A 13,139-nucleotide genomic window follows, 5' to 3' on the forward strand; every position below is an offset into this window, starting at 1 on the left:
TACTAATTTCAGGTGCCGAATGAGCCCATGTTAAAATTTACATTAAAAAATGCATACAGCTTATAAATTGCATATAAAAACTTACCTTGCCGGGTACAGACCAACTCTATTGACTGAGGCTGCTGGTCCTCAGTCATCAAGGACTGCTGCAAAGGGAAATAGGATTATTCAGCTTCTTCTTTACCACTCCATTTAAAGAAGAAACATTGCATTTTTACAGCATCTTAATGTCCTCAGGACAGCCCAATGCACTACATTTGAAATGCAGTCACTGCTGATAAATGCAGCAGCCAAATGTGTGCACAAGGTCCCACAAACAGCAAGATGAACAAGTGACCAGATAACTGTTTTTTGCCATTATTATTTGAGGAAAGAAAAATAACCAGGACACAAGTAGAACTCCCTCCTCCTCTTCAAATAGTCCTCAGGCACTGTCCCTCTCCATTTAAAATCTGTTTTCACCCCACCTTCTCAAAAAAAAACCTCACCCTTGACCACTGTCCTTGCACATCATAACTCATCTCCAACCTCCCTTTTTCTTTCCGTCTCCCTCAAAAGGTCATCGACCCGAAACGTTAACTCTGTTTCTGTCTCCACACAGATGCTGCCTGACCTGCTGAGTGTTTCCAGCATTTTCTGTCTTTATTTCTTAAGAGCAGCAGTCTGAATGAGCTTTTACTAGGACAAGAAAAAACTGGTAGGAGGGTCAACCATGGAACAGTGAGGGCCATTTTTAAGAGCATGGAATTCAGATGTGAAGTTTGCTTATCCTTCAATTTTCAGTTCTGAAGAATCCTAGAATCTTACAGCACAGAAGGCAGCCATTTGGTCCATCATGTATATGCCGGTTCTTTGGAAGAGCTGTCCAATTTAGTGCCACACTGCAGCTTTTTCCCCCCTAACCCTGCAAATTAGTCCTCTTCAATTACAAGTCCAATTGCCTTTTGAAAGTTTGCTTCCATCACCCTTTCAGGTGTACACCCAAAACATTAACCTGACTGCTCGTTACAGATGAAAACTGACCTGTGTTTTTCCAGCAATTTGCTTTTATAACCATTGTTTCCTGTGGCACTAATTGAAAGATCAATAAAATTATTAATAAGCCCATTCCCATAAACCTAACTTTAAGTAAGAGGTTTAAAAAAATATATAGTAAAGCAATTACATTTGTTTACATTTAGAGTTGGCAATCAGCGACGTGGGTACATTGTGGAGTTAGACTGGAGTTGCTGTGAAAACACTAGAAACATAGAAAAATAGGAACAGGAGTAGGCCATTCGACCCTTCGAGTCTGCTCCGCCATTCAACATGATCATGGCTGATCCTCTAACTCAATACCATATTCCCGCTCTCTCCCCATACCCCTAGATGCCTTTTGTGTCTAGAAATCTATCTATCTCCTTCTTAAATATATTCAGTGACTTGACCTCCACAGCCTTCTGTGGTAGAGAATTCCACAGGTTCACCACCCTCAGTGAAGAAATTTCTCCTCATCTTAATCCTAAATGTCCTACCCCTTATCCTGAGACTGTGACCCCTCGTTCTCGATCCCCCAGCCAGGGGAAACATCCTCCCTGCATCCAGTCTGTCTAGCCCCATCAGAATTTTATACGTTTCAAATGAGATCCCCTCTCATTCTTCTAAACTCATGAATACAGGCCTAGTTGACCCAAACTCTCCTCATACAACACTCCTACCATCCCAGAAATCAGTCTGGTGAACTTGCGCTGCACTCACTCTATGGCAAGTATATCCTTTCTTAGGTAAGCAGACCAAAACTGCACACACTACTCCAGGTGTGGTCTCACCAAGGCCCTGTATAACTGTAGTAAGACATCCTTGCTCCTGTACTCAAATCCTCTTGCAATGAAGGCCAACATACCATTTGCCTTCCTAACTGCTTGCTGCACCTACATGTTTGCTTTTAGTGACTAGTGTACAAGGACAACCAAGTCCCTCTGTACATCAACATTTCCCAATCTATCACCATTTAAATAATACTCTGCCTTTCTACTTTTCCTACCGAACTGGATAACTTCACATTTATCCCCTTATACTGCATTTGCCATGTATTTACCCACTCATTCAACTTGTCTAAATTGCCTTGAAGCCTCTTTGCATCCTCCTCACAACTCAATCCCACCTAGTTTCGTGTCGTCAGCAAACTTGGAAATATTACATTTGTTTTCCTCATCCAAATCATTGATATATATTGTGAATAGCTGGGGCCCAAGCACTGATCCCTGCGGTACCCCACTAGTCACTGCCTGCCACCCTGAAAAAGACCCATTTATTCCTACTCTCTGTTTACTGTCGGTTAACCATTTTCAATCCATGCTAGTATATTACCCCCAATCCCATGTGCTTTAATTTTGCATGCTAACCTCTTAGGTGGGACTTTATCAAAGGCCTTCTGAAAATCCAAATACACCACATCCACTGGTTCTCCCTTATCTATTCTACCAGTTACATCCTCAAAAGACTCCAGTAGGTTTGTCAAACACGATTTTCCTTTCATAAATCCACGTTGACTTTGTCTAATCCCGTTGATATTTTCCAAGTGTCTGGTTATCACATCCTTTATAATAGACTCTAGCATTTTCCCTACTACTGATGTTAGGCTAATCGGTCTGTAGTTCCCTTTTTTCTCGCTCCCTTTTTTAAATAGTGGGATTACATTTGCCACCATCCAATTTCCGGGAACTGTTCCATAATCTATAGAATTTTGGAAGATGACAACCAATGCATCCACTATTTCCACAGCTACCTCTTTTAGTACTCTGGGATGCAGATTATCAGGCCCTGGGGATTTATCAGCTTTCAGTCCCATTAATTTCTCCAGCACTATTTTTTTTTACTAATACTAATTTCCTTTAATTCCTCCTTCTCACTAGACCCTTGGTTCCCTAGCATTTCTGGGAAGTTATCTGTGTCCTCTTTCGTGAAGACAGAACCAAAGGAGTTGTTTAATTGCTCAACCATTTCCTTGTTCCCCATTATAAATTCTCCCATTTCTGACCGTAAGGGACCTACATTAGTCTTCACTAATCTTTTTCTTTTTACACACTTCTAGAAGCTTTTACAGTCTGCTTTTATGTTCCTTGAAAGTTTACTCTCATACTCTATTTTTCCTCTCTTAAATCAATATCTTGATCCTTTTTTGCTGAATTCTAAAATGCTCCCAATCTTCAGGCATGCTACTTTTTCTGGCAACTTTATAGGACTCCTCTTTGGATCTAATACTATCCTTAATTTCTTTTGTTAGCCATGGTTGGGCCGCATTTCCTTTTTGTGTTTTTGCACCAGAAAGGAATGCATAACTGTTGAAATTCATGCATTCGTTTCTTAAATATTAGCCATTGCCAATCCACCATCATGCCTTTTAATGAAGCTCCCCAATCTATCATAGCCAACTCACTCCTCATACCTTCATAGTTTCCTTTGTTTAGATTTAGGACCCTAGTTTCAGATTGGACTTCTTCACTTTCCATCTTAATGAAGAATTCTATCATGTTATGGTCACTCTTCCCTAAAGGACCCCGCACAACAAGAACAAATTAGTAACAATACTGTGGAGGAGGAATTCCTGGAGTGTTTAAGGGATGGTTTCCTGGACCAATATGTCGAGGAGCCAACCAGAGATCAGGCCATCTTAGACTGGGTATTATGTAACGAGAAAGGATTAATTAGCAATCTTGCTGTACGAGGCCCCTTGGGTCGGAGCGATCATATGATCGAATTCTTCATTAAGATGGTGAATGAAGTAGTTGAATCAGAGACTAGGGTCCTAAATTTAAATAAAGGAAACTACGATGGTCTGAGGCGCGAGTTAGGTAGGATTGATTGGGGAATGTCACTCAAAGGCTCGACGGTGGATAGGCAATGGCAAACATTCAAAGACTGCATGGATGAACTACAGAATTTGTTCATCCCAGTTTGCCATAAAAATAAAACAAAAAAGGTGACTCAACCGTGGCTAACAAGGGAAATTAGAGATAGCATAAGATCCAAGGAGAAGACATATAAATTGGCCAGAAAAAGCAGTAAGCTTGAGGACTGGGAGCAGTTTAGGATTCAAAGGGATTAATTAAGAAAGGGAAAATAGAATATGAGAGTAAGCTTGCAGGGAACATAAAAACTGACTGTAAAAGCTTTTATAGGTATGTGAAGAGAAAAAGATTGGTGAAGTCAAGCATAGGTCCCTTGCAGTCAGAATCAGGGGAATTTATAATGGGGAACAAAGAAATGGCTGGCCAACTAAATACATATTTTGGTTCTGTCTTCAAAAAGGAGGACAAAAATAACCTCCCAGAGATGCTGGGGAACATAGGGTCTGATGAAAGGGTGGAACTGAAAGAAATCAGTATTTGTAGGGAAATGGTGTTAGGAAAATTGATGGGACTGAAGGCCGATAAATCCCCAGGGCCTGATAATCTACATCCCAGGGTACTTAAGGAAGTGGCCCTAGAAATAGTAGATGCATTGCTGGTCATCTTCCAGAACTCGATAGACTCTGGAACAGTACCCATGGATTGGAGGGTAGCTAATGCTACCCCACTATTCAAAAAAGGTGGTAGAGAAAAAGCGGGGAATTATAGACCGGTAAGCCTGACATCGGTAGTGGGGAAAATGCTAGAGTCCATTATAAAAGATGTAATAGCAGAGCACTTGGAAAGCAGTGACAGAATCGTACGAAGTCAACATGGATTTACAAAAGGTAAATCATGCTTGACTAATCTACTGGAATTTTTTGAGGATGTAACTGGTAAAATAGATAAGGGAGAACCAGTGGATGTGGTGTATTTGGACTTTCAGAAGGCTTTCGATAAGGTCCCACATAAGAGATTAGCATGCAAAATTAAGGCACATGGGATTGGGGGCAAGGTATTGACTTGGATAGAGAACGGGTTGGCGGACAGAAAGCAAAGAGTTGGAATAAACGGGTCGTTTTCCGAGTGGCAGACAGTGACTAGTGGGGTGCCGCAAGGATCGGTCCCAGGACCCCAGCTGTTCACAATATATATTAATGATCTGGATGAGGGAATTGGATGTAATATCTCCAAATTTGCAGACGACACAAAGCTGGGTGGAAGGGTATGCTGTGAGGAGGATGTCGTGAAACTCCAGTATGATTTGGACAGGTTGGGTGATTGGGCAGAAACATGGCAAATGCACTATAATGTGGATAAATGTGAGGTTATCCACTTTGGTGGCAAAAACAGGAAGGCAGATTATTATTTGAATGGCAGTAGATTGGGAGAAGGGGAAGTGCAGAGAGACCTGGGTGTTCTTGTGCACCAGTCGTTGAAGGTAAGCATGCAGGTGCAGCAGGAGGTTAAGAAGGCAAATGGTATGTTGGCCTTCATAGCAAGAGGGTTCAATTACAGGAACAAGGGTGTCTTGCTACAGTTGTACAGGGCCTTGGTGAGACCACACCTCGAGTATTGTGTGCAGTTTTGGTCGCCTTACCTGAGGAAGGACGTTTTTGCCATGGAAGGAGTGCAGCGAAGATTCACCAGGCTGATACCTGGGATGGCAGGAATGACATATGAGGAGAGATTGTGTCGATTGGGCTTATACTCACTGGAGTTTAGAAGAATGAGGGGATCTCATCGAAACCTATAAAATTCTGTCAGGCCTGGACAGACTAGATGCAGGAAGGATGTTTCTGATGGCCGGGGAGTCCAGAACCAGGGGTCATAGTCTAAAGATAAGGGGTAAGCCATTTAGGACTGAAATGAGGAATTTCTTCACCCAGAGAGTGGTGAACCTGTGGAATTCTCTGCCAGAGGGCGGTGGAAGCCAGTTCATTAAATATATTCAAGAAAGAGTTGGATATATTTCTTAAAGCTAAAGGGATCAAGGGATATGGGGAGAAGGCAGGGACAGGGTACTGAATTTGGATGATCAGCCATGATCCCATTGAATGGCGGAGCAGGCTCGAAGGGCCTACTCCTGCTCCTATCTTCTATGTTTCTATGTATATAGAGCTTGCATGTATAGGGCGTGGCCCCTTTAAGAGTGCAGGAAAACGCTGGCAAACGCGATGACGTCACATCGCAAACCACGAGACTGCCCAGTCAGTCCTCATGGCATCTCCTTTGAGTAAAGACCTGTTTGATTGTTCTCTTGTGTCGATCTCCGTTATTCGTAGGAATTCGTTAATTCCTACAAAGGCAGATTATTATTTGAATGGCAATAGATTGGGAGAAGGGGAAATGCAAAGAGACCTGGGTGTCCTTGTGCACCAGTCGCTGAAGGTAAGCATGCAGGTGCAGCAGGCGGTTAAGAAGGCAAATGGTATGTTGGCCTTCGTAGCAAGAGGGTTCGAGTACAGGAGCAAGGATGTCTTGCTGCAGTTGTACAGGGCCTTGGTGAGACCGCGCCTTGGTGAGACCGCGCCTTGAGTATTGTGTGCAGTTTTGGTCGCCTTATCTGAGGAAGGATGTTCTTGCCATGGAAGGAGTGCAGCGAAGATTCACCAGGCTGATACCTGGGATGGCAGGAATGACGTATGAGGAGAGATTGTGTCGATCGGGCTTATACTCACTGGAGTTTAGAAGATTGAGAGGGGATCTCATCGAAACTTATAAAATTCTGTCAGGCCTGGACAGACTAGATGCAGGAAGGATGTTCCCGATGGCCGGGGAGTCGAGAACCAGGGGTCACAGTCTAAGGATAAGGGGTAAGCCATTTAGGACTGAGATGAGGAGGAATTTCTTCCCCCAGAGAGTGGTGAACCTGTGGAATTCTCTGCCACAGAGGGCAGTGGAGGCCAGTTCATTAAATATATTCAAGAAGGAGTTGGATATATTTCTTAAGGCTAAAGGGATCAAGGGATATGGGGAGAAGGCAGGGACAGGGTACTGAATTTGGATGATCAGCTATGACCTCATTGAATGGCGGAGCAGGCTCGAGGGGCCGAATGGCCTACTCCTGCTCCTATCTTCTATGTTTCTATGTAGGTCCCTTGCAGTCAGAATCAGGGGAATGTATCATGGGGAACAAAGAAATGGCAGACCAATTAAATACATATTTTGGTTCTGTCTTCACAAAGGAGAACACAAATAACCTCGCAGAGATGTCGGGGAACATAGGGTCTGATGAAAGGGAGGAACTGAAAGAAATCAGTATTTGTAGGGAAATGGCGTTAGGGAAATTGATGGGATTGAAGGCCGATAAATCCCCAGGGCCTGATAATCTACATCCAAGGGTACTTAAGGAAGTGGCCCTAGAAATAGTTGATGCTTTGCTGATCATCTTCCAGCATTCGATGGAATCTGGAACAGTACCCATGGATTGGAGGGTAGCTAATGTTACCCCACTATTCAAAAAAGGTGGTAGAGAGAAAATGGGGAATTACAGACCGGCAAGCCTGACATCGGTAGTGGGGAAAATGCTAGAGTCCATTATAAAAGATGTAACAGCAGAGCACTTGGAAAACAGTTACAGGATCGGACAAAGTCAACATGGATTTACAAAAGGTAAATCGTGCTTGACTAATCTACTGGAATTTTTTGAGGATGTAACTGGTAAAATAGATAAGGGAGAACCAGTGGATGTGGTGTATTTGGACTTTCAGAAGGCTTTTGATAAGGTCCCGCATAAGAGATTAGCATGTAAAGTTAAGGCACATGGGATTGGGGGCAAGGTATTGACTTGAATAGAGAACTGGTTGGCAGACAGGAAGCAAAGAGTTGGAATAAACGGGTCTTTTTCCGAGTGGCAAGCAGTGACTGGTGGGGTACCGCAGGGATCGGTCCTTGGGCCCCAGCTATTCACAATATATATTAATGATCTAGACAAGGGAACTAGATGTAATATCTCCAAATTTGCAGACTACACAAAGCTGGGTGGGCGTGTGTGCTGTGAGGAGGATGTCAAGAAACTCCAGGATGATTTGGACAGGTTGGGTGATTGGGCAAAAGCGTGGCAGATGCAATATAACATGGATAAATGCGAGGTTATCCACTTTGGTGGCAAAAACAGGAAGGCAGATTATTATCTGAATGGCAATAGATTGGGAGAAGGGGAAGTGCAACGAGACCTGGGTGTCCTTGTGCACCAGTCGCTGAAGGTAAGCATGCAGGTGCAGCAGGTGGTTAAGAAGGCAAATGGCATGTTGGCCTTCGTAGCAAGAGGGTTTGAGTACAGGAACAGGATGTCTTACTGCAGTTGTACAGGGCCTTGGTGAGACCACATCTTGAGTATTGTGTGCAGTTTTGGTTGCCTTATCTGAGGAAGGATGTTCTTGCCATGGAAGGAGTTCAGCGAAGATTCACCAGGCTGATACCTGGGATGGCAGGAATGACGTATGAGGAGAGATTGGGTCGATTGGGCTTGTACTCGCTGGAGTTTAGAAGAATGAGAGGGGATCTCATTGAAACTTATGAAATTCTGACAGGACTGACAGACTAGATGCAGGAAGGATGTTCCCGATGGTCGGGAAGTCCAGAACACGGGGTCACAGTCTAAGGATAAGGGGTAAGCCATTTAGGACAGAAATGAGGAGGAATTTCTTCACCCAGAGAGTGGTGAACCTGTGGAATTCTCTACCAGAGAAGGCAGTAGAGGCCAATACATTAAATATATTCAAGAAGGAGTTGGATATATTTCTTAAGGCTAAAGGGATCAAGGGGTATGGGGAGAAAGCAGGGACCGGGTACTGAATTTGGATGATCAGCCATGATCACATTGAATGGCGGAGAAGGCTCGAGGGGCCGAATGGCCTACTCCTGCTCCTATCTTCTATGTTTCTATGTTTCTATATTATTAATTAACCCCTTCTCAGTGCAGAATACCCAATCTAGGATAGCCTGTTCCCTAGTTGGCTCATCAACGTACTGGTCTAAAAAACCTTCTCATACACACTCCAGGAATTCATCCTCCACAGTATTATTGCTAATTTGGTTTGGCCAGTCTATGTAGATTAAAGTCACCCATGATTTCTGTAGTACCCTTGTTACATGCATCTCTAATTTCCTGTTTGATGCCATCCCCTACATTACCACTACTGTTTGGAGGCCAAAGACAACTCCCACCAATGTTTTCTGCCCCTTGGTGCTTAGCTCCACTCAGACTGATTCTACATCTTGATTTTCTGAGCCAATATCCTTTCTCACTATTGTTCTGATTTCATCCTTTACTAACAACACCATCCCACCTCCTTTTCCTTTTTGCCTGACCTTCCTAAATATCGAATATCCTTGGATATTCAGCTCCCAGCCTTGGTCACCCTGCAGCCATGTCTCCGTAATCGCAATTATATCGTATCCGTTTACATCTATTTGCGCTGTTAATTAGTCTACCTTATTACGAATGCTTCATGCATTCAGATAGTGTGCCATTAGATTTGTCTAAAAATGTTAAACAGACATCTTGACTTTTTTTGTACTATGGCCTTATTTGTCTTACCATTTTTTCTTACCCGGACCCTATTTGTTGGTGCACTCATTTGTTTGTACACTCTGTCCCTTCCTGACACAATCTGGTTATCCTTACCCCAATCACTTTCCTGTACTGTTTCCTTGTCTTTTCTCTTTAGCATTCTAGATTTCTCGCCCCTGGGACCCCGACCCCCCCCCCCCCCACCCCACTTATTTAGTTTGAAGCCCTATCTACCTCCCTAGTTATTCGATTCGCTAGAACACTGGTCCCAGCATGGTTCAGGTGCAGTCCATCCCAACAGAACAGCTCTCTCTTTCCCCAGCACTGGTACCAGTACCCCACGAATCGACTACTTTCCCTCCAGAAAATGTAAGTTTGGTCCAAAATACTAAGGCGAGGAAAGTAGGTATAAAATCAAGAGGAATAAAAAAAAATGATTGAGAGGTACTTATAAAATGGTTGGGTGACACCACTCCCAAGGGTTCAACCAGATAAGGCAGTGCACAGCAGAGCTACAATTGACTTCAATGGACTAGGTTCATGACAAATCTGTCAGGGTTGCCTCTCCCAATCACTAGCCAAAAACCACTGCTGGAAATGTGCACGCGTGGGCATTGGCAAAGGCAGAACAACGCCCAATTTTGATGTCCCCTGTTGTCAACTATCCAAGGAGCAATTGCTGTCTAGACTCGTACATCAAGTCACCCCTTGGGCAAGACACTAGAGAGCAACTGGTTTCATGGAACCATATCCAAACACCTCAGAGGAAGAGGAAGCAAACTGGTGCAAAAAGAAAAAACATTCTGCAGTCATGTGTTTTACTAATACAAAGCAATTTAACAAATACCCCTGTAAAACACTCAATTTGTAGATTTTGAAATCAGGACATGGATTAGATAAATAAAATCCACAAAATATGCATCCCACGCATCCATTACTCTGTACATCACGAGTAACTTTAAACAGGAAGTGTATAATTAAGAACTATGATTTTCAGTCACTAAACTTACCATTCCAGTGGTACTGTCGTAGCAGCCACAAATGGGAAGGCTTCGACAACCAAGAAATGCTATGATGGTTGCCATCATCATACCAATCACAGATGCAATTAACATGGCCATATTTGCCCCTTGGACAAGTCTGGAGAGTATATACTCCTGCAAGAAAAGAAGTGGGCATTTTATTCCCAATTTTGGTAAAAGAGTAAGGTGTACCCTGATGGCTAGTAAGTAAATACACTTCATGACGTAGTGCTGAACTATGCAGGGGAAAATCCAATGTTCAAGACCTGTTCTGTACTCAGTCTGCGAGCACAGCAAGTGGGGACCTCAATGTCCACAGGCTAAATAAACCAACCATAGTCCCACTCATTAGTCAGTGACCCTTTTTGGAAATCATCTTGTATGGCTATTAGATGAGAACAGTGTCAGGCTCAACTACTGTGACCTTCACTGAACAATCTGTCCACATGGGGAAAAAAAAGACTTGCATTTATATAGCACCTTTCACAACCACCAGATGTCCCAAAGTGCTTTACAGCCAATGGAGTACTTTTTGAAGTGTAGTAACTGTTGTAACGTTGGAAACGTGGCAGACAATTTGCACACAGCAAGCTCCCACAAACAGCAATGTGATAATGACCAGATAATCTGTTTAGTGATGTTGACTGAGGGATAAATATTGACTGAGGGATAAATATTGGCCAGGACACCAGGGATAACTCCCCTGCTCTTCTTCAAAATAGTGCCATGGGATCTTTTACATCCACCTGAGAGCGCAGACGGGGTCTCGGTTTAACGTCTCATCTGAAAGACAGCACCTTCAACAGTGCAGCGCTCCCTCAGTACTGCACTAGAGTGTTAGCCTAGATTTTTGTGCGAAAGGGCCTGGAGTGGGACTTGAACCCACAAGTTTCTGACTCAGTGGCGAGAGTGCTACCAACTGAGCCACAGCGGATACTAAAGATCAATGATGGGAAGCAGTTAGTAATGACTACCTGTAATCAATAGTTACCTCGCTGGACAGAATAGAAGTTCTGCTAGTTAGAAGTCATTTCAGCTTCCAATTGTTTTAAAAAAACGATTCTAGGATTTTGTCTTCCATTACTCTAGCCAGGACTCCTTTTCAAGTGTTGATCACTGTGTGCGTGTGCGAAGTTTCCTGATATCCGTCTTGAATTTATCTTTCACTAGGTTGTACCTGTGTACCATTTTCCTACTCTTACAATTCAATTTCCAGATTTACCTCTTTCATACCATTTACTATCTTATATACCTCTATAAGCCACCCCAGGGCTTTCGTGCCCGGCTTCATAACTCAGTCCATGATACTGGGGATCAGCCTCTTTGGTCGTCACTGCATTGCATCCAGCACCTGAATGTTTCCTTTGTTTCTTGGCAATGAGAACTTGACATAGTACTCATGGTGTGATCTGACCAGAAAACTGTAAAGATTAATCATGACTTTCTCTAACTTACATTCTACTGTTTGGCTATGTAGCTCAGCATTCTTTTGGCTTAAATGTATTGCTGCTCTGCACGGATTGGACATGTTGGGCATCAAGTCTACTTAAGACTCTTGGGCATGCCTCTCAACTTCCTTAGCTATTTCAGAACCATTCATGGGGATGTGCACATTACACATTTTTCCTTCCTCTGTGCAATACGTAAATGTTATCTGCCTCTGTTCTGGCAATTTACATATTTTATCCAACTCATTCTGTAATCTGAGGTGTTCCCTTTGATTCTATTGCCCTTTTAAATTTGGCATAATCTAAAAATTTGAATAACTTTCATTGAGTTTTGGAATTAAAGTCATTGATGTAAAATAGAAACAGCAGTGAACCCAATACTAAGCCCTAAGGCACCCCACTCTGAACTCTTTCTCTCCACCCACCCCCCCCCCCCTCACATAACTCCTCTAACACAAATCCATTGTTTTCTACTCTTCAGACAATTTCTAATTCATTCTTTTGATTAACCCCAAATCACCATAAGTTTGAGCTTCACCTGTAGCCTTTAATGTGGAACTTTATTGAAAGACTAGGTACACCATGTTGTGGAGTTTCCCCACAGTCCACTTGGGCTATCACTTCCCCCGAAAAAGTCCAAGTGGTTTGTCAGACAGGATCGTCCCCTTCCAAAGTCATATCGATTGCTGTTTACTCGGTTATTTTTATACATATAATTCTCAAGTTTACCCCTGACAATTAATTTCATTATTTTTACACAGAATTAAAGTAATTCTAATAGGTTGTAGTTGCCAGTGTCTGTTTTGTCACCTGCTGACTATGGGCACATTAGCCTGCTTCCAATCTCGTGGTACCTCCCCAGTGCCTCACAAATCTCTTCCCTAGCCCCTCTCAGCACTCTGGAATAAATACCATCTATCCACGGTGATTTCTTGGTTTGAAGCCCTTTAAGCCTCAAGACTTTCATTTCATTTATATCAAAGTCGTTAATTTTACCTTGGTTAACTGTTTGGGGAGTACATATTGCTCAGGTCTTTCCTAATGAACACCCGGGGGAGATGTAATCATTTCAGAATATTTCTTAATTAAAATCAATGAACAAAATAAATAAATTTGCATTTCCTTTCTTTTTTGCCTCTTAGTCCCCGGATGGCTCAGTGCAGAAGTATGCATGTTGGTGTGAAATGTTCAAGCGGATCAGGATTTCATCTCTGGAGGATTTGTTTCCTCTCACCCCCCTCCCCCAGCAAAGCCAAATTTATGGATCTATTCTGGACCAGTA

The 13,139-nt window shown here is 42.9% G+C and overlaps 1 protein-coding gene across 2 annotated transcripts in view; it reads right to left on the minus strand.

The window, feature by feature from the left end:
- Positions 1 to 13,139, minus strand: part of LOC147122665 (uncharacterized) — a 38,977-nt gene that overhangs the window by 6,144 nt on the left and 19,694 nt on the right. For both annotated transcript variants that reach the window (XM_086008637.1, XM_086008627.1), the window contains exons 5-6: positions 10,398 to 10,544; positions 86 to 146 (exon numbers count right to left, since the gene is read on the minus strand). In XM_086008637.1, the coding sequence (XP_085864763.1) occupies positions 86 to 146; positions 10,398 to 10,544 (208 nt within the window). The remainder of the gene's footprint in view (positions 1 to 85; positions 147 to 10,397; positions 10,545 to 13,139) is intronic.

The sequence above is a fragment of the Somniosus microcephalus genome, chromosome 2 (genome assembly GCF_052327205.1).
Source record: "Somniosus microcephalus isolate GS21.2 chromosome 2, FLI_Smic_1.0, whole genome shotgun sequence".
NCBI classification, from domain to species: Eukaryota; Metazoa; Chordata; class Chondrichthyes; order Squaliformes; family Somniosidae; genus Somniosus; species Somniosus microcephalus.